Below are 23,963 nucleotides of genomic sequence, written 5' to 3' on the forward strand. Positions count from 1 at the left end.
TTAAATGAAAGTTTATGGTTTATTTTTGTGGTTTTGATATTTTTTTTTAATTATTATCGTTTTAGAGTTCATAAATTCAAAGATTAAGTGTTCTGCCTTGATCAATTCTATTATTCTAATTCTATTTTCCCAAAGGAGATATAAGGTAAAAGAGTCAAATGAATTTCTGCTTCCAAACCCTACTGCAAAAATGACTTTCAACAAAATCAGTTTTATGTACCTGAAATTTACTAATTCCATTAATCTGAGCAAACACCATGTTGTTATCATAGAGGGCTTTTGAAATTATGTCCAACACATCTTGCCACTAGAAAAACAATATAAAAGCAAGTCAGTATCATAAATAGCACTGTCAACACTAGAATATGAAAATATGACAGAACTGCAGTAGTTTAAACTTCCAATAAATAACCTAAGAAACTGCAGATATGAAAGGAAGCTCTTATGAAACATCTTAAAATGAACATTAAACAAATGTTGATTTTTATGTTACTTTTTCCCTTTGAGAAAAAGTATATTTTATATCTTTTAAAAATAGTTTTAATATTAAAGACAAAGTGATAAGTAGTCCAACATTCAACATGGGCAAACAGAATCCAGAGAAGAGAAAACTAGTGTAAAGAAATAAAGATAAGTATGAGCAGAAGAGATTAGCAACAATGAAATGTAGTTTTAAAATTTATGAAAGATACATTGACAATATTTTTTCTATATAATTAAATTACATTCAAATATTGCTGATAAGGTAGAAATTGTTGATAAATACCGTTGAGAAAACTAAAGATTTAGCCCCTGGATCTTTAACCTGGATTTTCTTCAGAGTCCGGACCACAGCTTCTACTTTGGTGGAGTGACTTCCCTTTAAAAAATGGAAAACAAACATCAGCATACAGTAAGATAAAGCAAAACTGAAGGAGACAAAATCATACATACACATTACCTCCTGATCTTTCTATTAGCATCTCTTAAATACAGTGTGGTCTCTGTTTTATATATCTCAAAAGGGATCAGCTAGTATCTCTTACTCAGGTACACATTTTTTGATAGATCTTACAAAATTACACAGGAACTTTGGAAGTAATTCCCATAGTTTGTCATTAGACCGTTCTCTTGTCAGGGCAGAAGCTATAGCCAAAAATCGTAACTTGTACCCTGCAACTATGGGGAGGCTAAAATAGCTTTAAGTTGCTTTTCTGTTCTCCCTGTAACATATTATTCTGGGAGTTATGGTGATCCCCATTCTAATTTAAACAGTCCTCTGGATGACAGTGCTGTCCATAACCTTTTCAACACTCTGTGCTGAAATCCAGTCCCTGACACACCTTTTCCTCAAGAACATCCACTATGTCTTGGATGACTTGCAAGGCAGTCCTTGAAGAATCACCTATGACAGTCTTCCTTAATTCCTAGATTAGGTAACTACCTCCCTGGCCAAACTAAGGGCTTTTAGAGGCTATATGATACCTGGCCCTTTTACCTAGTAACAAAGGGCTGGAAGGAATAGACGTGAAAAAATCAGCCTATGTGTTTTTATGTCTTATGAAGCAATGAATGTGCTGTCACCTCTGACATAAGTAATTATTTAAAATGGTTATTTTAACATAGGGTCCTATCTATTTTTGTTTTATTTTATTTTTATTTACAGAAGAAGGTATACTTTATCCACAGTTCCGTGTGCATTTAGGAGACATTTAAACAACAACTACAAAAAAAATCAATAGAAAACTTAACCAAGCAATTCAAGATTGAGATAAACAGTACTCAGAAATCTCAGCTGTCATTTAATTTAACAAACAAGCTTTCTCAAATTCTGTAAATATCAAGAGATTCAGGCTATTTTGGATCAAGTGGAGGGGCTAGAAATCTAAAATCCTGGGCTTTTATGGAGAACACCGTGCCAGTAAGTTCCCCCCTCACTTAAATAAGAAGAGATCTACTGCTTGGATGCTATGATGATTATAACTGCAGAAGTATGGCACAGGGAGAGATGTCTATTAGGTAGGGATGTCACAGGAATCAAATCCAACATATGAAACTCTGTCTGTGAACCAATAACTAAGCAATACACTGTCTTGGGTCAGCTTTAAAAGTCAACAATAATTTGAGTGGCTACATAAGACAAGCACATGACTGTGAATTAGGATTGATATTAGATGTGAATGGCTATAAAGAGCTACCTTTTTCCTCTCCCACCTCTTAAGCCAGCTATGTCTCCCTAGCATAAGAGGATGAATACAGTGAAGTTCTTCTATGTCTGAGCCTCCAGTGATGTTAGAGCTGTGAGTGAACTTCATAAGAATTTTATAGAAGTGTGTGCTTTATGAAGACAAGATCCTCCAAAGCATTTGAGCACATGTATGGTAGTCATACTAAATCTCAGGGTGGAGGAAGAACTATGGTGCTATTCCTCCTTTGACTCCAATGTACTAAATACAATTTTGTTCAACAGGCCATCCCAAACGATTTCATCACCAGAGCCAAGAGGAAAGTATACAGGGACATTCTTGCTCAGGTCTCCTCTTTAAGAAGGATGGAAGACAGAACAGATGTTGGCCCCAGCAAACACCATCAAAGGTTGTTTAATGAAAGTAAAATACAATTTGATATTCTGTATAGAGTTCAATGTAGCTGAAAGTATTCTCAGCATCAAGTAACAAAATGAAGCCCGCTTATTAGAAAAATCACAATTTCTGATTTTTTCTCTTTAAAAAACTCAGAAACAACAATTTTTAACAATATTCTCTAATACACAACCATCATATTTACTTAGGGAAACTATGTGCCAACACCTGCTATTAAGTTCATCTTTCTTTCAGAACAAAGGAATTTTCTGTAAAGTATAAAACTTTTGACAAGAACTAGAATGATTCAGCAACAAATAAAAGGTCGGCAAAACTGAATATTTTTCATAGACTTCACTCTGGAGGTACTGCAGCATTTTTTCTTTATATTGGAAACATCAGAACAACTTCTTGTATACTGTACAGAAGGCAGGTAAACTAATTTCAATCATCACAAAGTTAAGTTTCACTACAGTGGGTGGAAGTCTATTGCACAATCAATGATCCACAACTGTTTATGTTTTTCTAGGATCCCTCCTTTGAAAATATTTCAGGCTGTGATCACCCCCTTCCAAAAAATGATGGCCCCTTCTCTATGCCATTGCCCCTTCAGCAATACCACCTTTGAAGGATCTTCAAAATCCAGATTTAACCACCTCTCTCTTATACTACCTCTCAGCAAATTTAGGTCACCAGTAAGATGTTACACTTGTGAATCCTGCTTCTGTCATGTTCCTCACTCAGTTGTGGCACTAACATTTATTGCCGTTTGTTCCATAAGAATTAATAATTTATAGCATTTCAGAACTATTAAAATAATAATATCTAGTCAATTTAAAAAGAATTAGCAAATAGAAATCAGTTTGTAACATTTCAAGCCAGGATCACAGAAAAATACCAAGTCCCATGAGTGCAACAAAACTGGTAGTTTCTCATGGCATTTTTACTGAAATTACAGAGCTACATTTTAGTTATGACCACAACTCCACTTATCACAGCCAAAAGTTGAAATATGGTAAATGCACATGTAACCCACACACCACCTGGGTGTGGTGTACTATCCCATCTAGTGGTGCTGAGACCACTTACAGAGTGAATAATGAGCCTGCTCTACAGCATTATCTGAGAGCTAGCTGGCTTTAGCTTATGCAGTAGAGAGAGGCTCATGCACTAAGCTTCAGAGATCCCAGGTTCAGTTCCATCTGCTGGCATTACACACAAAAGAAGTTAATGGAGGTACTTAAAATATATACATACGGATCATTTTTACCTTCTATTGTAGGTTACTAAAATTGCTTTTTTAACTATTTCAGCTCTCCTAGATTTAATCACGTGTAATTTGCAGGGGTGAAATATATTTGTAAAATGCCGATTTTTAGATCAAAGCAAACTATATTACTTTAACAAGTGTATTATAAATATGTAAGTTATACCTTTATTGTCCCCATGGACATTTTAAATTTGTCACAATTATAACTGAAGTTGATTACTAACAAACTAGTATTAGATTTAACTATGCAAAGTAAGAAAAATCTAGGAAAAATACATACATTAACTTTAACTTATTGTTAGGTCATGAAGGGAAACCCATGCTAAGCATGTGCTGCAATGCAAACCCTGTCTACCCTACTGTCTACATTCCATTGATTCAAAAGCATTTCATTGTATTTTAATGCATGACCTTATATACATAAATTGTAATGTTCCTAATACAGATTACATTACAATGTTCTACTTCTTGTTCATGTTTGCATGTGGGCTCTGTTTGTCTGGCAATCAGAAAATGTATTTCTGATTGCCATACAATGTAATTATGTATAATTACAGTAATTTCTCAGTATTTTAAAGGCATTTTCTTGCTTAAAAGTTCTTATTAGGGCTGTCAAGCAATTAAAATATTTAATCTTAATTAATCATGCAATTAATAGCATGCGCCTCCCCTTTGAAACACTGCTGCGGTGTTTCAATGGGGGCTGCGCTGCATGGAGCCTGGGATCACCTAGAGTCCCCAGATGACCCCAGGCTCCATGCAGTGCTGCCCCTTTGAAGCGCCATGGCAAAGGGGTAGTGCAACACGGAGCCCAGGATCAGCTGGAGTTCCCTGCTGACCAGGCTCCACGTTGCACTGCTCTTTGGAAACACTGCTCTCGTGCCTCAAAGGGGCAGCACTTTAGGAGCCCAGGATCAGCTGGAGTGCCCAGTTGATCCCCAGCTCTGCATTGCGCTGCCCCTTTGAAGTGATGGAGTGGAGCTGCAAAGGGGCAGCACAACACAGAACTGGGGATCAGCTGGGCACTCCAGCTGATCCATAGAATCATAGAACTGGAAGAGACCTCAGAAGGTCATCAAGTCCAGCGCCCTGCTCTAGGCAGGACCAATCCCAACTAAATCAACCCGGCCAGGGCTTTGTCAAGCCGAGACAAACACCTTTAGGGATGGAGACTCCACTACTTCCCTAGGTAACCCATTCCAGTGCTTCACCACTCTCCTAGTGAAATAGTTTTTCCTAATATCCAACCTGGACCTCTCCCACCACAACTTGAGACCATTGCTCCTTGTTCTGCCATCTGTCACTACTGAGAACTACCTCTCTCCATCCTCTTTGGAACCTCCCTTCAGGAAGTTGAAGGCTGCTATCAAATCCCCCTTCACTCTTTGCTTCTGCAGACTAAACAGACCCAACTCCCTCAGCCTCTCCTCATAAATCATATGCTCCAGCCCCCTAATCATTTTGGTTGCCCTCCGCTGGACCCTCTCCAATGCGTCCACATCCTTTTTGTAGTGGGGGGCCCAGAACTGGACACAATACTCCAGATTTGGCCTCACCAAAGCCGAATAAAGGGGAATAATGACATCTCTGGATCTGCTGGCAATGCTCCTCTTAATGCAACCTAATATGCCATTAGCCTTCTTGGCTACAAGGGCACACTGTTGACTCATATCCAGCTTCTCATCCACTGTAACCCCCAGGTCCTTTTCTGCAGAACTACTACTTAACTGGTTGGTCCTTAGCTTGTAACTATGCTTGGGATTCCTGTGTCCCAAGTGCAGGACTCTACACTTGTCCTTGTTGAACCTCATCAGATTTCTTGTGGCCCAATCCTCCAATTTGTCTAAGTCACTCTGTACCCTATCTCTGCCCTTAAGCGTATCTACCTCTCCCCCCAGCTTAGTGTCATCCGCAAACTTGCTGAGGGTGCAATCCATCCCCTCATCCAAATCATTAATAAAGATATTGAACAAAACCGGTCCTAGGACTGAACCTTGGGGCACTCCGCTAGAAACTGACTGCCATCCTGACATTGAGCTGTTGATCACTACCCGCTGGGCCCGGCCTTCTAGCCATCTTTCTATCCATCTTACCGTCCATTTATCCAATCCAAATTCCCTTAACTTGCTGGCAAGAATATTGTGGGAGACTGTATCAAAAGCCTTGCTAAAGTCAAGGTATATCACATCCACTGACTTTCCCATGTCCACCGAGCCAATTACCTCATCATAGAAGCTAATCAGATTGGTCAGGCACGACTTGCCCTTTGTGAATCCATGCTGACTATTCCTAATCCCTTTCCTCTCATCCAAGTGCCTCAAAATGGATTCCTTAAGGATCCCTTCCATGATTTTTCCAGGAACTGAGGTAAGACTGACCGGCCTATAGTTCCCTGGATCGTCCTTCTTCCCTTTTATGAAGATGGGCACTACATTTGCCTTTTTCAAATCATCTGGGATTTCTCCCGATCTCCACGACTTTTCTAAGATAAGAGCCAAAGGCTCCTCAATGACATTTGCCAACTCCCTCAGTACCCTTGGATGTATTAAGTCCTGACCCACGGATTTGTGTACGTTTAGCTTTTCTAAATAGTTCCTAACCTGTTCTTTACCCACCACGGGCTGTCCATCTTCATCCCATCTTGAGTCACTTAGCGCAGAAGTCCAGGAGCTGACCTTGTCCGTGAATACAGAGGCAAAGAAAGCATTGAGTACTTCAGCTTTCCCCACATCATCTGTCACTAGGTTACCTCCTTCATCCATTAGGGGCCGCACGCCCTTTCTGATCATCTTCTTCTTGTTAACATGCCTGTAGAAACTTTTCTTGTTATCCTTCACATCCTAAGCCAGTCACATTCCATTTGCGCTTTCGCTTTCCTGATAACCCCCTGGCATTCTCAAGCTATACATTTAAACTCCTCCCTGGTCATTTGTCCAAGTTTCCACTTTTTGTAAGCTTCCTTTTTGTGCTTATGTTCACTAAGGATTTCCCCTGTAAGCCAATCCGGTCTCCTACCATGTTTGCCTCTCTTGCTATGCGTCGGGATGGTTTCTTTCCGTGCCTTCAATAAGGCTTCTTTAAAATACTGCCAGCTGTCCTGGACTCCTTTCCCCTTCATGTTAGCATCCCAGGGAATTCTGCCCATCAGATCTCTGAGGGAGTCAAAATCTGCTTTTTTGAAGTCCAAGTTGTGTATTTTACTACTCTCTTGTCTTCCTTTGGTCAGGATCCTGAAATCTACCATCTCATGATCACTGCTTCCCAGGTTGTCACCCACTTCCACTTCCCCTATTAGTTCCTCCCTGTTTGTGAGCAGAAGGTCAAGCTGCGCACAGCCCCTGGTCGGATCCTTCAGCACTTGTGTCAAGAAGTTATCCCCAACATTCTCCAAAAACTTCCTGGTAGGGAAGTTAAAGACTAGTCGACTAGTGGACTAAATGACTAGTGGACTAGTGCACTAAATGATTCCTCCGCCTCCCACACTTGCTGCCTCTATCAGATAGAGGCAGCAAGGGGAAGTGTGCGGTGCGGCCACTTTAAAACACAAGGTGGCATTTTAAAGGAGCAGCCATGGAGCCCTCCCAGGCTCTGTGCAGCATTTCCCCAGAACCTGGGGTCAGCTGGGGAGTCCCCAGCTGACCCGGGGTTCCACTGTCACGGGGAGCCCAGGATCAGCTGGGAGTCCCCAGCTGACCCCGGGCTCCACGGCTGCCCCTTTAAAATGTCGCCTCCATGCGCATTTCAAAGGGGCAGCCCTGGAGCTCAGGGAATTTCTGGGGAAATGCTGCATGGAGTCCAGGATCAGCTGGCGTATCCCCCGCTGACCTCGGGCTTCACTGCCCCTTTGAAACATTCAGAGGTGGTGTTTCTAAGGGGCAGCTGCTGCACAGCTGATCCCTGGCTTAGCCTGAGGAGTCCCCAGCTGATCCCAGGCTCCGCGTTGCGCTGCCCTGTTGAAGCGCCACAGTGGCACTTGAAAGGGGCAGCGCAGTATTAATGACTGCGATTAACATGTTAAAAAATTTAATGCGTTAATCCCGGACTGAGTTAATCACAGCCCTTAAAATATGTAAATTGACAGCCCTAGTTCTTATATATCTATACAACTGTGTGCTGTAGCTATCTCAGCTGGGCAAGTATTGTTTTATTTCTTCTGTACCTGTTTTCTGAATGCTAATTTGCACATGGTTGACGAGCTATACTGACAGATCAAATTTAGGGCAGTTATAACTGCTTGTAATATTGGTGGGGAAGCGAGTCCAGTCTAATTGAGTGCCTGGAGCAAGCAGAGGGCTGCTCAAGCATTCACGTGTCACAAGCAGATATGTGAATACTCGAGAAAATCTGTATAAAATCTAGAGCTGGTAAGCGCTTCTCTATTCAGAGTTAGCTTGTTTGACACTATTTTCTATAGTGATTTCAGTGCTATGACTTCGATACAAGAGTGGATAACTTTTGGTGCCAATACATTTGCTATTGATATGCACCAGGCAGACATCTAGAATCCTGTTTCCAGAAGTGTGCATAGACTTTTAAAAATGTATATTTAAAAAAGGGTTGGAGGTTGAGGGCATGGGGGAGGGGAGGAGGGTTTAATGATACCATAAAGTCACCAAAGGTCAGAGCCAGCAAATGGTCCTCATCCTTGGTTATGGGAGCTGAGATCTGATAATTCTCAGAATTTCTTACAAATGCCAAGACGGAGTTCAGGGGCTGATATTTGAACTGGTTAACATATTACAGTAAAACTCCAATAGTCCGGCATCCAATAGTCCGGCACTCCTGATAGACCAGCATCAAAATGGCAAGAGCCTAGTGAGTGAGCTTCAGCAAAAAATGAGTCACAAGGTAACAGCGGCAGTAGCTGAACTGAGCAAAAAGAGTAAAAAAGGCTTTAAAAAACTAAAATATTACAGTATACTGTATACAGTAATACAGTATGTACAATAAAAAGGGTTAAGAACACCTCCTGAGTACCTCCTGATAGTACCTCCTGATAGTCCGGCATATTTGATAATCTGGCACCACCTAGGTCCCATAGGTTCCGGCTTATCAGAAGTCTACTGTATTACACCAGCTTTCCTTATATTCAACATCCTGTTGATATCAAAAGCTAAATATGGGACATTTCTAGGACACTAAAAAAAAAATTACACCACCAATTACCTTGAAGTTGGGGAATTTTTACACCTAAAAAACCCCATTTTTACTGCTTCATTGCTTCACTCCTTTCTGTGGTTCCCCTGTTCTGATTTATTCTCTGCTTTTTTGTTCATTTTTGCAATCTCATTCTGCTGATTTGAGTACATAGCACATTTGTAACACCTAACAGGAGTGAATGAAGCAACAAGACAGTTGAAACTATGGATACAGTACAAAATAGTCCAGTACCTTTGCTGTCCCAGTTTTTTATCATTCTGTTCTAAACAATCAAGTTAAAGATACACCATCAACTTGAAAAAATTACATGTATTACAACCTCTCTGTGCTTTCCCCCAATCCATCCAAAGAAACTTTGGATCACATTTTAAGTAAAAATAAATACCAAATGAGGTTGATTCTTAATACCAAAAATAAGGCAGCATTTCTACCCATAATGTTGACAGGAGATGTACTAGGTATTCTTTACATCCAGTCTGGCCATTTATTATCCTATTGCCTAGCAACACATCTTGTGTTTGTTTACATTAGGGTATGACAGCAGTTAAATGATAGCTTATATATTTGCACATGCTAGTCTAACAAGACTAATCCACAAACACCTGTATTCTGTTGAAACAAAAACCAGGACTATGTAGCACTTTAAAGACTAACAAGATGGTTTATTAGTTAATCTTTAAAGTGCTACATAGTCCTGTTTTTTGTTTCAGCTAGACTAAACTAACACAGCTACATCTCTATTACTGTATTCTGTTGTGGAATATTCAGATGAGCATATATAAACACTTTAACTATCAATTTTAACCCAAGTTAAAAATCTCTAGAGTGAGCATATCACCTGACCAGATGGCAGACTAACAATAGCCAGTAAAAACTTGCTAGAATCCTCCTAATCACTTCCCTTTGTACAGAGTGTCACATGTAACTGAAAGTAGCATTACAGCATGTAGATAATGCTGACTTAACAAAACACAAGAAAGATATTGACTTTAGAGAAAGACATGAGGAATGGTACAATCACAGAGACAATATACATATAGGGCTGATCCCAAATTTTCCCAGAGGCTACATCTACACTGCAGGCTTCTTGCGCAAGAAGCCTTTTGCCCAAGAGTTTTTGTGCAAAAACTTCTTGTGTAAGAGCACGTTCATACCTCAAAGTGCATTGCAAAAGTGATGTGCTTTTGTGCAAGAGAGTGTTCACACTGCATAGACGTTTTTGTGCAAGAAAGCTCTGATAGCCATCAGAGTACCTGTGCTTTTTCCCATAGGGGTTTCTTGTGCAAGAAACCCCTCTGGAGCGGCCACACTTGCCTTTTTGCACAACAGCTGTAGCGCAAAAGGGAGTTATGCCTCGTAGAAAGAGGTTTACCTACACCAGCAAAAGCCCTCTGTTCTGCCATTTTATTGCTGATTTACTTGTGCAAAAGCGCATTTGAGGTGTGGATGCACCGCAGGTTTTTGCGCAAAAATTGCCATTTTTGTGCAAAAACCTTGCAGTGTAGATGTAGACAAAGATACCAGTACACTACTAACCCTTCCCATGCTACTTTATAGGACCATTATGTAATACAAAAAATATTGTTCTTTGTTGCTCGTTCTTTTAAAAAAGGAGCCAAGTAGGAACAGCTTGAATTTTTTAAAAAATCTTGCTTGCTTCTGCAGCACATGTACTAAAATTGGATAATACAAAAGATATTAGCATGGCTCAATGCAAGGCTGACATGCAAATACATGAAGTATTTCATATTTCAGATGAACCAAAGGTTATGGGCTTGATGTAGGAATCCTTCAGTGAAATTCTATGACCTGCATTATGTGGGATGTCAGAAAGGATCACCTTAATTGTCTCTTTTGTCCTTAAAATACAGTAAACTTCCGATAATCCGGCACCTTTAGGACCCAGGGGGTACCGGATTATCAGATATGCCGGACTATCGGAAGGAGAGGCTATGAGGGGTCTGGAGTGGGGTGGAGGGGATGCCACCCCAGACCCCTCATAGCCCCCCCTTCCTATAGTCCGGCTCTGTCCCAGGCGTCCCTGATTCAGCCGCTGCTGGTCAGTTTTAGCAGCAGCTGAATCGGGGACGCCTGCAGCAGAGCAGCCGGGGTGCTGCCGGGTTGGTCCGGTAGCGCCGACGCTTGGCGTGGCGAGACCAACCCGGCAGCATCCCAGCTGCTCTTGGGGACGCCTGGGGCAGAGCAGCTGGGGGGCTGCCGGGTTGGTCCCACAGCACCGAGGAGCGGCGCTACTGGACCAACCGGCAGCACCCCAGCTTCTCTGCCCCAGGTGTCCCCAAGTCAGCCGCTGCTGATACTGATCAGCGGCTGACTCCAGGATGCCTGAGGTAGAGCTGCTCTGCCCCGGGCTTCCTGGAGTCAGCCGCTGGTCAGTTTCAACAGCAGCTGAATTGGGATGCCTGGGACAGAGCAGCTGGGGCGCTGCCGGGTTGGTCCCCGCAGCGCCGCACCTCAGCGCTGTGGGACCAACCCGGCAGCACCCCAGCTGCTCTGTCCCAGGCGTACCCAAGTCAGCTGCTGCTGAAACTGACCAGCGGCTGATTCCAGGAAGCCAGGGCAGAGCAGCTCTACCTCAGGCTTCCTGGAGTCAGCCGCTGGTCAGTTTCAGCAGCGGCTGAATCGGGGACAGCTGGGGACAGAGTAGCTCCAATGGTCCGGCTGCCCGGAGCACTTCCGGGTTCCTGATGGTGCCGGACCATCAGGAGTGCTGGACCATCGGAGTTTTACTGTATATGAATGAGACTTCTTGGATAGTCCCTTGTACTAGTCAAGAAAGAATGACATTAACCCTCTCCTTCCAAAATTCCTGGATAAATACTGCAAATATGGAAAAATATTGTTTAAACCCCTTACTAACACAAAACCCAATAGAACTAACACTCCTAAAGAACAACCTTACTACTCCCCCTGGTGCCAAGTCATGCCAATTACTTCCAGCCTTATTTGACTTGGACATAGTACACCACACAGGAGGTTAATTTCCAACTCAGATAGACAAAGCAGTGTGCTAAAAAATAGCAGTGTTGTCACAGTGGTGTGACTGGTGTGATGCAGCAGCTGTTCAAGTCTGTATTCAGGTCTTTGACAGGATTGTACATAGGGCAACTAGCTCATCATGCTACCTGTGCTAGTGCAGCTACCATTATGTTTTATAGTGTGTTAACACAATCAAAGCTATTGCATGTATGTGTTCTTGAGCTCGAAATTACACAAGTAGACATACCTTTAACCTCCTCAGTGAAAACATTACCAAACTATCTGACTTGCTATACTGTACTTTAAATCCAGACTCCTCATCCTTTTTTTCCCCAGCCATCCTAAGTCATAAATTTTGTTTTCTGTTAAAACTAGAATTTTATAAAACTGCCATTGTAAAACAAAAATGAATATACTTCTGGCATAGCAGCCTAAATATCCCAATTATTATTTTAAAATACCCCTCCAAAATAAACTCTTATCAGGAAGAGACAAAAATAGCGAAGGAGGAACACAACTTAGTGGGAAAGAATGGAACCCTGGATTCTTGGGACAAAAACCCAGTCAGTTTAATTGCTTTTATAGGTCACACAGCTCAGCAATTACATCTTTAGGGCAGCGACTGTCTTTTTGTTGTGTGTTTGTGTCTATCACAACAAGATGCGGCTCCATGATTAGAGGGGTTTCTAGGCACTACTGCAACACAATAGGATTTTTGGCTCCTAAGTACATAAATCCCTTTTGAAAGTAAGTCTTAGGTGACGCAACTCTGAGCACAGCAACAGCTAACAGATTTAAAAATCTGAGGCTGAGGCGCTTGTGCATTCAGTAACCATGAATTAAACCCACTAACTAATCAGCAAACAAAGAAGATGGAAGAGTGATGGAGTGGCAGAGCCCATCTTTTCACCATAGAGCAAGAAAGCAGCCACATGCAGGAACTCCTCAAAACAATGTTAGGAAGGAATTGAAAGGAGAGTTTTACAAGAATCTACCCAGGAATTAAACAAACACACAGTTGAACCGTAGCATAAAACTGACCAAATGCTTACTAGCAGGCATAATGCCCACTACTGGGAGCAGTCTAGTACTGACAGCCTTCAGTGTTCTCAGGCCCACCAATGGGGAATGGGTGGCAAAGAGGACAATTGCCCTGGAGCCCAGCGAATCAAAGGAACCAGGGCTCTGGCAGCCACTTCTGCTACTTCAGCAATGGCTGGAGCCCTAGGCCTCTTAAATTGCTGCCAGAGTGCCATACCGCACACTCCAGGCAGTGCTACGGGCTGGGGGTGGGGAGGGGGAAAGGAGAATTCACCGTGCTCTGGACAGTGCAGAGGGCTGCCTGGGGGCCGGCGTGGTATACTCCAGGCGGCACTCATGGCTGTCTGCCCCAGCCCTGGCCTTCTTCCTGAAGCTCTCCCTTACAGGGAGTGGGAGCTGGGCCCCCCTACACACTTGCCCAGGGGATCATGAAAGCTGTTGGCGCCCTTGGGTGTTCTACAGTTAATGGTGTACATATTAATCTTCATTCAGCAATATTTTAAAATAAGAGAAAAGAAAATATATTAAAACCACTATAGTCTGAAGAGCAGCTAATCTTTTATGGCTAGCCATAAAATCCATAAACCTAAATCTTTGGCACTTAAAGGTGTGGAAATCAGATTCAGGAACAAAATTCAGATCTAGCCGTTCAGATCTAGCCAGGCTAAACCTGGTAAATCCAGGTTTAGCCATTTAACCAGTCTGTAACCAAAGATGCAACAAGTCTTTCCTAAGAAAGCACTACTCATCTAAGTAAACACTGTAGACTTCCCTGCCCTCCACCACACGCAAATATTATGAGAGCTACAGGGAATAGCTATAGCTACAAAAAGCCAATCTTCCAAGCAGGATATCCACAGCCCTTTATATGTTCATGGATTTATTTTTAGAGAGATGAGATGTTACAAAAACCCTAATTAAAGCACAATAAAGGCTGCTGCAATTTTTGTTCTGGCTTTCAGATTTTATTTTCACATGAAAGACAAATATCCAGTTTTTAAAAAATATATAATTTTGTAACTCATTTCTAACAGACTTCAGTCAGACATTTTAAAAAATCCTTCCAAAATATCTGATCTTTGATGCCATCATACGTGGCATGTTTGTACTTTAAGCTAAAAAAGGTAGTTAACATGGATTTTGTTTTTACGAAAAATTAAAATGTTTATTTGATAGCTTCTAGTTGTCTAATTTTTTGGGAAGGAAATAAACGTGAGGAGCATATTATCAAAACAAAAACAAGAAAACAACAACAAGCACATATAAATCACACTCAGGTGGAAAGGGAGAAAAAACCCTACATATGCTTATGAACAATCTCTACTGGAGAGCATGTATTTTGAGTTTGCATGCCAAAATCAAGCATGTAAACACCCTGTCATATATGAAGTGTGTACTTTGTAGCCAGACAGGAACCCCCCTTGTAACATCCATTTTTGCTTGCCTGGAGCATGCAGGGCACACATAGCAGAAGGCCCAGGCTGTGTGACCGTGAATGGCTGTAAACAGAGATACGCCAATTGCTGACCAAGAGGCTGCCAACGAGTGTCCTTGACTTAACCCATATTGATACGAACACACAGCTGTCCGCGGGGAGAGGAATCTCTCGCACAGTAAAAAAATTTCTAGTACTCACAATTTAGTTCTCTCTTGCAAGTGTAAATTAATTTGAAACTTGCTTGTAAGAACTGGCGCCACAAAACGGACCAGTACAATTCGGCATCTTAGATAAAAAAGAGGATACGGGCCCCCAGGGGTATATAGATGGGTCCAGCAGCACATTTTCTCTGAGTGTCAATCTACCATCTATCTGCTGGTCGGGTTAGGTGTTTGATCTCCCGAGGTTCCAAGGGGACACCCACCTCGTATTCGTCTTTCCTAGGAATTGAGAGACCGGCCCTGACCTGACACGCTGAAGTCGAGAGGCACAGAAAGGGGTAAAAATTGTACCTGGATGTGGTCCTTTGTCTTAAGTGTACACATAGACTTAGAGCTCTTTAAAGATTAAGCTGTCACTTGGTACCATTATTTCTATTTTCTATCTTTATTTTCTTTGTAACTATTTTTTTTTAAATCTATATTTGCTAACAGTTAAGAAACAGAGCAATAGCCATTGTAACCATATGCTTTATAAGTCTTTTTAATAAACCTGTAACTGTTTAAGCTTTAACCTGACTCCTTCAGTTGCTGTAATAGAACCAAGCACAATTTAAAAGAACTTCAGCTGGTCATAAAAGGACAGGCATAGGAAGAGCTTGGGCGTTTGGATTTGTGTCACTCCCAGGTGGCAGATCCGTTGGGGGCACCTCTCAGTCTTTCCCAGGCTGCCCGCTGCGAAGGAATCTTGCATTCTAGAAGCTAAAATCTGAGGTGTAATAAGCTCTTCCTATAAAGGGGCGTCTGTTGGCCTGCTTGCTACCCTCTGCGACAGGACCCCGGTCCTAGCAGTAAAGACACGGACGTTAAACCTTTTCTCGGAAACACACACACACCCCCCCCCCCCCTTACCGTCGGCTGACAGTACTTCTGAAAAGGTGGGCAAAAATATGCTACATATGGTGAATTACCTTCACAGGAATATCATCCTCTTGGTTTGCAGTCTCTGCAGTGAAGACGTAAGATATTTCTTTATGAGAAGTTGTCTGCCTACAGATGGCACATTTAATTGAACTTCTGCGGGTGCCAACGCTGTACTGCTCTATAATAATAGCTATGCACTCATTACAGAAGCAATGTCCACATGTCAGCACTGCCCACTATACAGGGAAATATGAGAACAACAACAATACAATGTAAAACCACTTTCTTCTCTTTACGTACATCCAAAAACAATTCAGATATATCATTTGGTTGAAATTATATTTTAAAAACATTTCCTTATATTTATGAAAAATAACTTTTAGATGATTAAAACAGAAGGAATTCTATACAAATATTTTTCATTATTTGAGTTAGTTAAAATTTTGAATTTTTACACAGATTTTTTTTGTGAAAATGTCCAATCAACTGTACTATTTATGCTGTTTACTATTTTCATATCTCAGTATAAAAGTAAAACGATTTATTAAAATCATTGCCAATGTTTTATTTTTTGATTTAATGCACTAGAACAGGGTGTTGGGGAAGGAAAACTCCAGCTCACAGGCCTCATGTGGTTCATCAGGGTTAGCTGCTGGAGGGCCACCAAAGAGTTTGTTTATCTGAGTGCCCACAGGCATGGAGCCCTGAAGGTCCCAATGGCAGTGGTTTGCCACTCCCAGCCAATGGGAGCTGTGGAAAGGTGTGCAGGATGGGCCATTGCTTCCCAAAGCTCCCATTGGCTAGGAATGGCAAATCATTGCCACTGGGAAATAATAACTGTAATACATTTTTTAAAAGTCTATACACTGTTTCTAGTTGCCTTCAGTTTTACAAATGCTTTGTTTTTAGAAATCCTGTTAAGAGAGAAAAAGTCAAAATGCTTTCTCCAAAATTCATGAAACAAAGTTTTATTTTTTTGTGTATCATCATAAGTTCTGTCTAACAGCATTCCTTTATTTATAAAGAAAGAAAATTGTGAACTTGGGGGGGGGGTCTTACTCTTATTTAGAGTATAGACTGTAAGATAATGGAATGAGTGTATTGTGAACACCTTCCCTTCCATTTATGATTTTGCTGATTACCCCCTCTATCAATTGGTATTATATGTCATCCCTGTGGCAACTAGAAGAAGGGTAATATTTTGTAATTAATGACTTTTTTTAGCAGCTGGGAATAAGGAGTCAACACCATGTGACCAGCTAGCTCTAAGTGGGTCACTAGTGGCCTCAAGACAACACTCACAGAAATACAGTTTTAAAAACATACAGAAGAAACATTTCTGAGGGATGGATAATACAGAGGACTGACAAGGGGGCATGAGGCTCTCAATCTTTGGTCACTGGTTAAAATCCAGTAGTAGAAGATTGATAGCATGACAGACTATTATGCAAAGGCTCTTTCACAATGTAAGTGAAATGAGTTGATGGTCTCAAACAGGCCTGCAGCAGACTGATGTTCCTACCAGAAAGCAGCATGATATCAGATTGTGTTCCTGGGTGGCTGTCTCAGTAAAGGTGGACTGAACTACCATCTCTTATAGATGGTGTCTCCAAATCAGGGTTGAAATACGTTGGCAGGTAAGTGTAAGGAAAGCTACCATTACCTATGCTTAAAGTTACAGGACACAAATCCCACAATAAAACATTTTTCAGGAAATTCACTACAAAATTCTGCCTTTTCTAAACAGAATCTAGATTATTAATATTTATGCTATCAATTACTATTTGTTTCTGAAAAAGTTATATGCAGTAAGTGAGGTTTTTCCAGATATGTGTCCTCATGGGTGCTTCACTATAGGGGTGGTAGCATCTCTGTGCCTAGGATCAGAGATCTTTGGTAGTGGCACTAGATAAGGAGCATCTGTGTGACCCATCTCATACCATGTCTATTATGGCAAAGTGCTATGCATTTTGAGTGCCTTCAATACCATCTCTATTGCAGGGTTTACATTTTAACTTGAAAGCAGATGGGAGGAAAGCCAAGAGTAGAACGTCTATAGGAACATATAGCTCAAAGAACCTCAGTTACTGCACATGGCGAATAACTTTCTTTTCTTCAACCAATGTCCCTACAGGTGCTCCACCTTAAGTGACTATAGAGCAGTATTCCTAGATGGAAGATGGGGACTTCAGAGTGACGTCTACTAAGGAGGATAGGACAGTATCTAATGCCACCTCCTGGATAATCATATAGTGTTGACTACAGGTGTCTCCGGGTACCCAGGTAGCCACCTTACAAGTGTCAGCAATCAGCATGTTATTTAGAAAAAAAGGAAACCTATGTTAATTTAAAGACTAAGGGTACGTCTACACTTGCACCCTAGTTCGAACTAGGGATGCAAATGTAGGTGACCAAAATTGCTAATCAAGTGGGGATTTAAATGTCCCACACTTCATTACCATGATCTCGCCGGCGCGTTACGCTGCTGAACAGCTGTTTCCAAAGTGAAAGAGCGCACCAGGACGCGTTAGTTTGAACTAAACCCCATGGTTCAAACTAACGTTTTTCCTCAAAAAATGAGGTGCAACATTAATTCGAACCAAGGACTAATGCATCCCGGCACACACTTTCACTTTCGAAACAGCTGTCCACGAAACAGGAGTAATGCTAATCTCTGCGAGATCATGCTAATGAAGCATGGGATATTTAAATCCCCACTTCATTAGTAATTTTGGTTGCCTACGATTTGCATCCCTAGTTCAAACTAGGGTGCAAGTGTAGATGTACCCTAACAGGGAGGAAAGAGCAAAGGAAAAATATCTTAAAAGGAGGAAGAAAGAAAATAAAGAACATGGCTAAAAACTACAGAGCTACAATGGAAACTTTACTATTCTAAAGGTACGAGAGAGATATGAAGGCCTCTGCTCTAGATTCCATCCCAGTCCAAGAGTGGTTAGGAAGGAACTGAGGGAGGTTCGACCATAGAACGCGGTACAGACACTGCTCATAGCATGGCACTGGGGTGCATGTGCTGTCCAATAGGCTCTTCTATCAGAGATTTCCAGTCCCAGGCTCCTGCTGTGGAGCACCCATTAGGATACTACTTGAAGCAGACCAGCTAGAATCTATTTCTTTAAGGTTTTCTATCTTCAAAGAAAAAAATAAAACAAACTAGAGAATCATGTATAATATAGTCAGCAATGGACAAGTTCCCCATAAGTCTCTGCCAATGCACCTCAGTAGTGAGTTGACACATACCAATATCTACTGATTTTATTTATTCTGTGAATGCCAAGCTTCAGAGCTGAATTTACAATGAATTAACCAGTCTAATAAGCTTGAGCTGAACTAAATTTGGTAATTCTGGATTTGGACAGACATTAAATGATATACTTTCCCAGTTTAAACAAACCATTCAGTTAATTCAGATTACTGAAAGCTAGTCTAAAAATGCTGAGCTCTAGGCTAAGAACTCTGTAGAATTAAGAATCAATGCCTGGATATTTACCTGTTTTCCCAGTTGGCGGGCACAAATTGGACAAGGTTCTGGATTAACTCCTCCAGTGGTTTTATCCTGAGACTATAAAGCATAAAAATTATAACACTGAAAAACAAAATTGAGTTCCTTTGCATTTCAAATAATTAATCTGAACTGATTTTAAAATTGCTTTTAAAGTTGCTAAAATGTCTTTCAACATATATTTAAAGATCTGCGTGAAAAGTCATTCATGAAAATAGTCAGTACATGCTTTTTTAAAAAAACAAATCCAAACACTACAATAAAAATATTATAAAAACATTTTTATAATGAAAAAACATTGACAGATTCCTGTCTGTTATGGCACTAGAGGGTGCTACTACATTGTAGCATTGAACAACGAACTGTATATCTTACCTTCTCCAAATTAGTAAGATATAGGAGCTGGCCTAGTTTCTTCTGAAGTTGTGATTTGGCAACTGCCTTGTCATTCAAAAGTTTCACTCGATTTTGTTCTACCTGCAAAAGCCACATTCATTCACAGGGTACTGCATGATAAATTTCAGAGCAAAGCTTAAAAGGATTATTACAATACTTGTTAAGTAGACAGTTTAATTTTTACATCTTTTTATTTTATTTTCCCCAAACTGTTGACACACAAGACAGTTAATTTCTTCATTTTAAAATTTCTCCATTAGTTTATCCAGAGTAGCTATTGAATGTGCATGATTCCTCTATATCATTATAGTCTGCAGAAGAGAAGACTGAAAGGGGATTTGATGGCAGCCTTCAACTACCTGAAGGGAGGTTCCAAAGAGGATGGAGAGAGGTTGTTCTCAATGGTGTATTGTGTCCAGTTCTGGGCCCCCCACTACAAAAAGGATGTGGACACATTGGAGAGGGTCCAGCGGAGGGCAACCAAAATGATTAGGGGGCTGGAGCATATGATTTATGAGGAGAGGCTGAGGGAGTTGGGTCTGTTTAGTCTGCAGAAGCGAAGAGTGAGGGGGGATTTGATAGCAGCCTTCAACTTCCTGAAGGGAGGTTCCAAAGAGGATGGAGAGAGGCAGTTCTCAGTAGTGACAGATGGCAGAACAAGGAGCAATGGTCTCAAGTTGTGGTGGGAGAGGTCCAGGTTGGATATTAGGAAAAACTATTTCACTAGGAGAGTGGTGAAGTACTGGAATGGGTTACCTAGGGAGGTGATGGAATCTCCATCCATAGAGGTTTTAAGTCCCGGCTTGACAAAACCCTGGCTGGGATGATTTAGTTGGGATTGGTCCTGCTTTTAGCAGGAGGTTGGACTCAATGACTTCCTGAGGTCTCTTCCAACTCTATGATTCTACATGCTGGTATCCTGGTCAGTTAAAATTTCTTTGGATATCCCCTTAATATCCCTGTAAACTGCACGCCTGTGGGGCGAGAGGGAAGCAGGCTGCATGGGGAGGGTGGGTGGGTGGGGGGGTGCCAGGAAGACATGTGCATGATTACATTTCAAACAAAGTTTACATAAGTGTTAATGGCTTAAAAGAATCTTTTTCTTTGTAACTTTAACAGAATTTTTTGGAGTGTTGCAGATATCTAAAACTCTTAACTTAATGATCTTTTCTTGAAAAACACAACTGCCCTTTCTTTGACTGAAATATTTTACCTCATGTGGTTCTATGATGTGAAGAACAGGAGGGCTAGGCTTTGGCTCATCAGGATGACGCACCCTGAGCCGTTCTGTAGCCATAGCAAGTTCATCAATAGCAGACACATGATCCCTCAGTACCATCCAATATTCATGAAGTAACTATAGAAAAAAAATAAACAAAATGAATTAATTACAGAACTGTGGGTTGAACCCCTGTATACTGCTACCTCTAATAAGTGGTATAGTCTCAGCATGGACCTGAGGATTTCACAATCTGGTCACAATAACTTTTTCTGAACAGAAATCTGTATAAGAGCATAAGCATAAACTGATCTCTTCCACCAACTATTTATGTGTGTCTATGAATGAACTTAAATTACTTCTCACCTCTTTCTCCACAATTTCGCCAGTGAAATTACAAAACTATATGTAAGATGTAGAGGTCACTAGCCTTTGCTTGATTAAGCATAATCTCTCAATAAAATGAGGGAAAACGCAGCAATGTTTATAAAGCATAGAGTAAGTAAAGCAGAGCTTTTTAGATGAAGCATGAAGTATTTTATTCACTTGAATGACAATACCAATTTTTTTTCTCATGTTGATATTCAAAATTTGACCCTCCTAGATAATAGAGGAACAGAAAAGGGAAAGAGGAAAAAAAGTAAAAATCACTGGACTGTATTCATTTGAGGAATAGCAAATATTTATCATGTTAGTTTCTGATTTTAAATACTTATAGAAAACCAGCAAATTGCAAATTGTCGTAATTCCTGGTGTTCTTTCAAAGTCCTAATTGGGTATATTGTGACAAATTTCGGCTTTTTTGGTACTCCTACAGCTTTTTGTTCTATGAATCTTTCCTCAACTTTTAGTGATTTTATTCAAGAGTTCCATATACCGAGATCCTAAGAAATATCTCCCATTTTTTTCTGTTAAGGTTCCTACCTTCTCTCAAGGTTAAATGTCAGATGTGTGTGTTGGTTTTGCTACTGTAAGGATGTTCCTGAATGCTGGCCTGCGGGCACTGTTTTAGGGATATGAATGGGTAAGTATTACCCTTAATGGGTGGTGCTTATCAGGTAACAGTTAACCATTACACGGTAGCAGCCCCCTGCGGGTGAAGGGTTGCTCCAGGCTCCTAGCCCACATAGAGTGGGAGTCGGAAGTCTCGGTGGGAAGGGGAGAGGGCTACTGGCTCCCTTCTGCCCTGTGTGGGGCTGCCAACTCCCAGTCCTGGAAGCAGTCTGGCTGGAGCAGGGCTAGAACAGCCCTCCTGCCACCGCCTGGACCTGTTTAATCGGTTAATCAGATAAACGTAACATTTTTAAATTTTAAAAAAAGTACTGAAGTATTAATTTTGGAGCCCACACCATAGCACATACAAATGCTGAATTACTTTGCAAATAAACTAGCATAAAGTTAGAGAAGTAGATCAAATTTTGAGATTATTTCAATGAACAAGGAAAACAAGAGGGGCACCAACCTCTTCCCAGTATGTGGCTGAGGTGGTCCTCAGCCCCCACCTTGCCATAAGGCCCCAGCCCTGTCCTTGACCCCATCTCTTGTCCCTTTTCTTCCTCTGAGATACCATCCCCTGGTCTGGATGGAAGTTGACACTGGGCAGTGGTAAGAGCTTCACAGGGAGTCTAGGCCACTGTGAGGAACCCCAGACCTTCCTCCAGCCTCAAGCAGCACTCTTCAGAGAGAGACTGGGGACAAACTGGTAGCTGCTCTCAGGCACTCCATCTCCTCAGCCAGGCTTACTCCAGTGATAATGCTGGAGGTGGGTGCCCAGGCAGCAGTCTTTCATGATGTCTCTCTCTACTCTAACTTCAGAGCTTAGCAGCCAGAGAGCAGCAGCTGACACAGTATGACTACCAGAGGTGGTGGGATAAAGGAAAATGTTGGGGTCTGTACATCCCCCACAAACCCTTCCCAGCACTACCTGTGAAGGAAAATAAAATCAAAAACTCTTTTTAAAAATAGCAAAAACCATTACGAAAGCCCCATTCATTGATCATTCAGATGCTCCGATGGACCATGTCATTAATATATTTTCTTTCTAATCACAGAAATACCATCAGCCAAGTCTTCTCTCATGAAACACCCAGCTGCCATCAAGTATAGTATATGTACAGAATGTTCATCTCTGCATTAGGGATGTAATAGCGTAAATGGTTAAATGATTAAGCAATAAGCAAAAGCTTATCAGTTAAAGCTGCCAACTACATGCACCCCTCCTCCCCCTGCCAGTACATTTTTTAGAGGGCTGGCCAGCAGCCATGCTCAGTCCCAGCTGGTGTCGGGTCCTGGGCATTACCCCTGCTGCAGCTCTGCAAGTCAAGTTATTTAAGAGCCAGGCAGGCAAGCAGCCCAGCTCAGTCCTGGCTTGCGCCGAGTCCCGGAATATAATCCCACTGTGCAGTGGTGGTAGCTCTCGGGACTTGGCACAAGCCAGTACTGAGACAGGTTGCCTGCCCGCCGTGCTTCTAAATGACTTTCAGTGCAGAGCTGCAGTAGGGGTAGTTGCTGTGCCCAGCATGAGTCGGGACTGAGTGGTTGCCTTATCGATTAATTGTGTAGTCGACAAAATTTTTGTTGACTACACAATTAATGAATTACATGCTTCTTAATATCCCTACTCTGCATTCAGTTTTAGCAGAGAAATTGCTAGAATTGAAAAAAATGCAGTTACTTTGCTTTTCTTCTCTGAGTGTTTAAGAAAGTGTCTTTCCTACACTAGGCAAAACTTCCCATTTTTAAACAAAGCTATCAAGACAATCTGTGTGATTAGAAAACACCAAGTAAATTTCTTCCCATTCCATCCTTGTCTGCAAAGAACCGGCACTGGCAAAACATCTACAAACATACAGAATAAACAATGAAACCTAGAGCAAACTGGCATTATTTGTCTTTTACTTAAACGCAACAGCTATATTTCATAGTAGACTCAAAGAAGATTTGCCCTTGAGATCATTAACTAAAGTTAGTTCTAGGTTAGAGGGCTACCATAGATGTAGCAGAGATCTTACAGCTCAGAGTGGATTTGAGCAGCACAGTCAATTGAATCAATGTTGCCAGGCCAGGCCAGATGGAGTTACAAATGTACTATTTGCATTCTTATTGGATTGGTAATATGAGCCCTCCTTCTGCCTTCCAAAGTAATAGAACACGAAGATACTATTTGTTCTTACAGTAGACAAAACATACAAATGCAATTAATGGTTCCCATCTAGGAAATGAGGGGAGAATCTCTAGGTAGATACACAGACACACACACAAAAGCCAAAAAAAAAAAAA

General features: G+C 41.4%; 1 protein-coding gene and 1 non-coding gene across 3 annotated transcripts in view; one reads left to right on the plus strand and one right to left on the minus strand.

Annotated features, from left to right (window-relative positions):
- SHPRH (SNF2 histone linker PHD RING helicase) overlaps positions 1 to 23,963 on the minus strand; it is a 98,602-nt gene that overhangs the window by 8,103 nt on the left and 66,536 nt on the right. Inside the window, exons 22-27 of one of the 2 annotated variants that reach the window (XM_075924373.2) lie at positions 20,679 to 20,822; positions 19,445 to 19,546; positions 19,058 to 19,129; positions 15,597 to 15,785; positions 767 to 859; positions 221 to 307 (exon numbers count right to left, since the gene is read on the minus strand). In XM_075924373.2, coding sequence (XP_075780488.2) covers positions 221 to 307; positions 767 to 859; positions 15,597 to 15,785; positions 19,058 to 19,129; positions 19,445 to 19,546; positions 20,679 to 20,822 — 687 coding nt within the window. Of the gene's footprint in view, positions 1 to 220; positions 308 to 766; positions 860 to 11,629; positions 15,471 to 15,596; positions 15,786 to 19,057; positions 19,130 to 19,444; positions 19,547 to 20,678; positions 20,823 to 23,963 lie in introns of those variants that run through there. The other variant, XM_075924375.2, reaches the window with a different exon arrangement.
- LOC149524695 (U6 spliceosomal RNA) lies at positions 10,641 to 10,745 on the plus strand. Its single transcript, XR_016349333.1, has one exon. It is a non-coding gene; the product is annotated as a U6 spliceosomal RNA (small nuclear RNA).

Source organism: Pelodiscus sinensis, chromosome 3, assembly GCF_052426305.1.
Source record: "Pelodiscus sinensis isolate ZL-2025 chromosome 3, ASM5242630v1, whole genome shotgun sequence".
NCBI classification, from domain to species: domain Eukaryota; kingdom Metazoa; phylum Chordata; order Testudines; family Trionychidae; genus Pelodiscus; species Pelodiscus sinensis.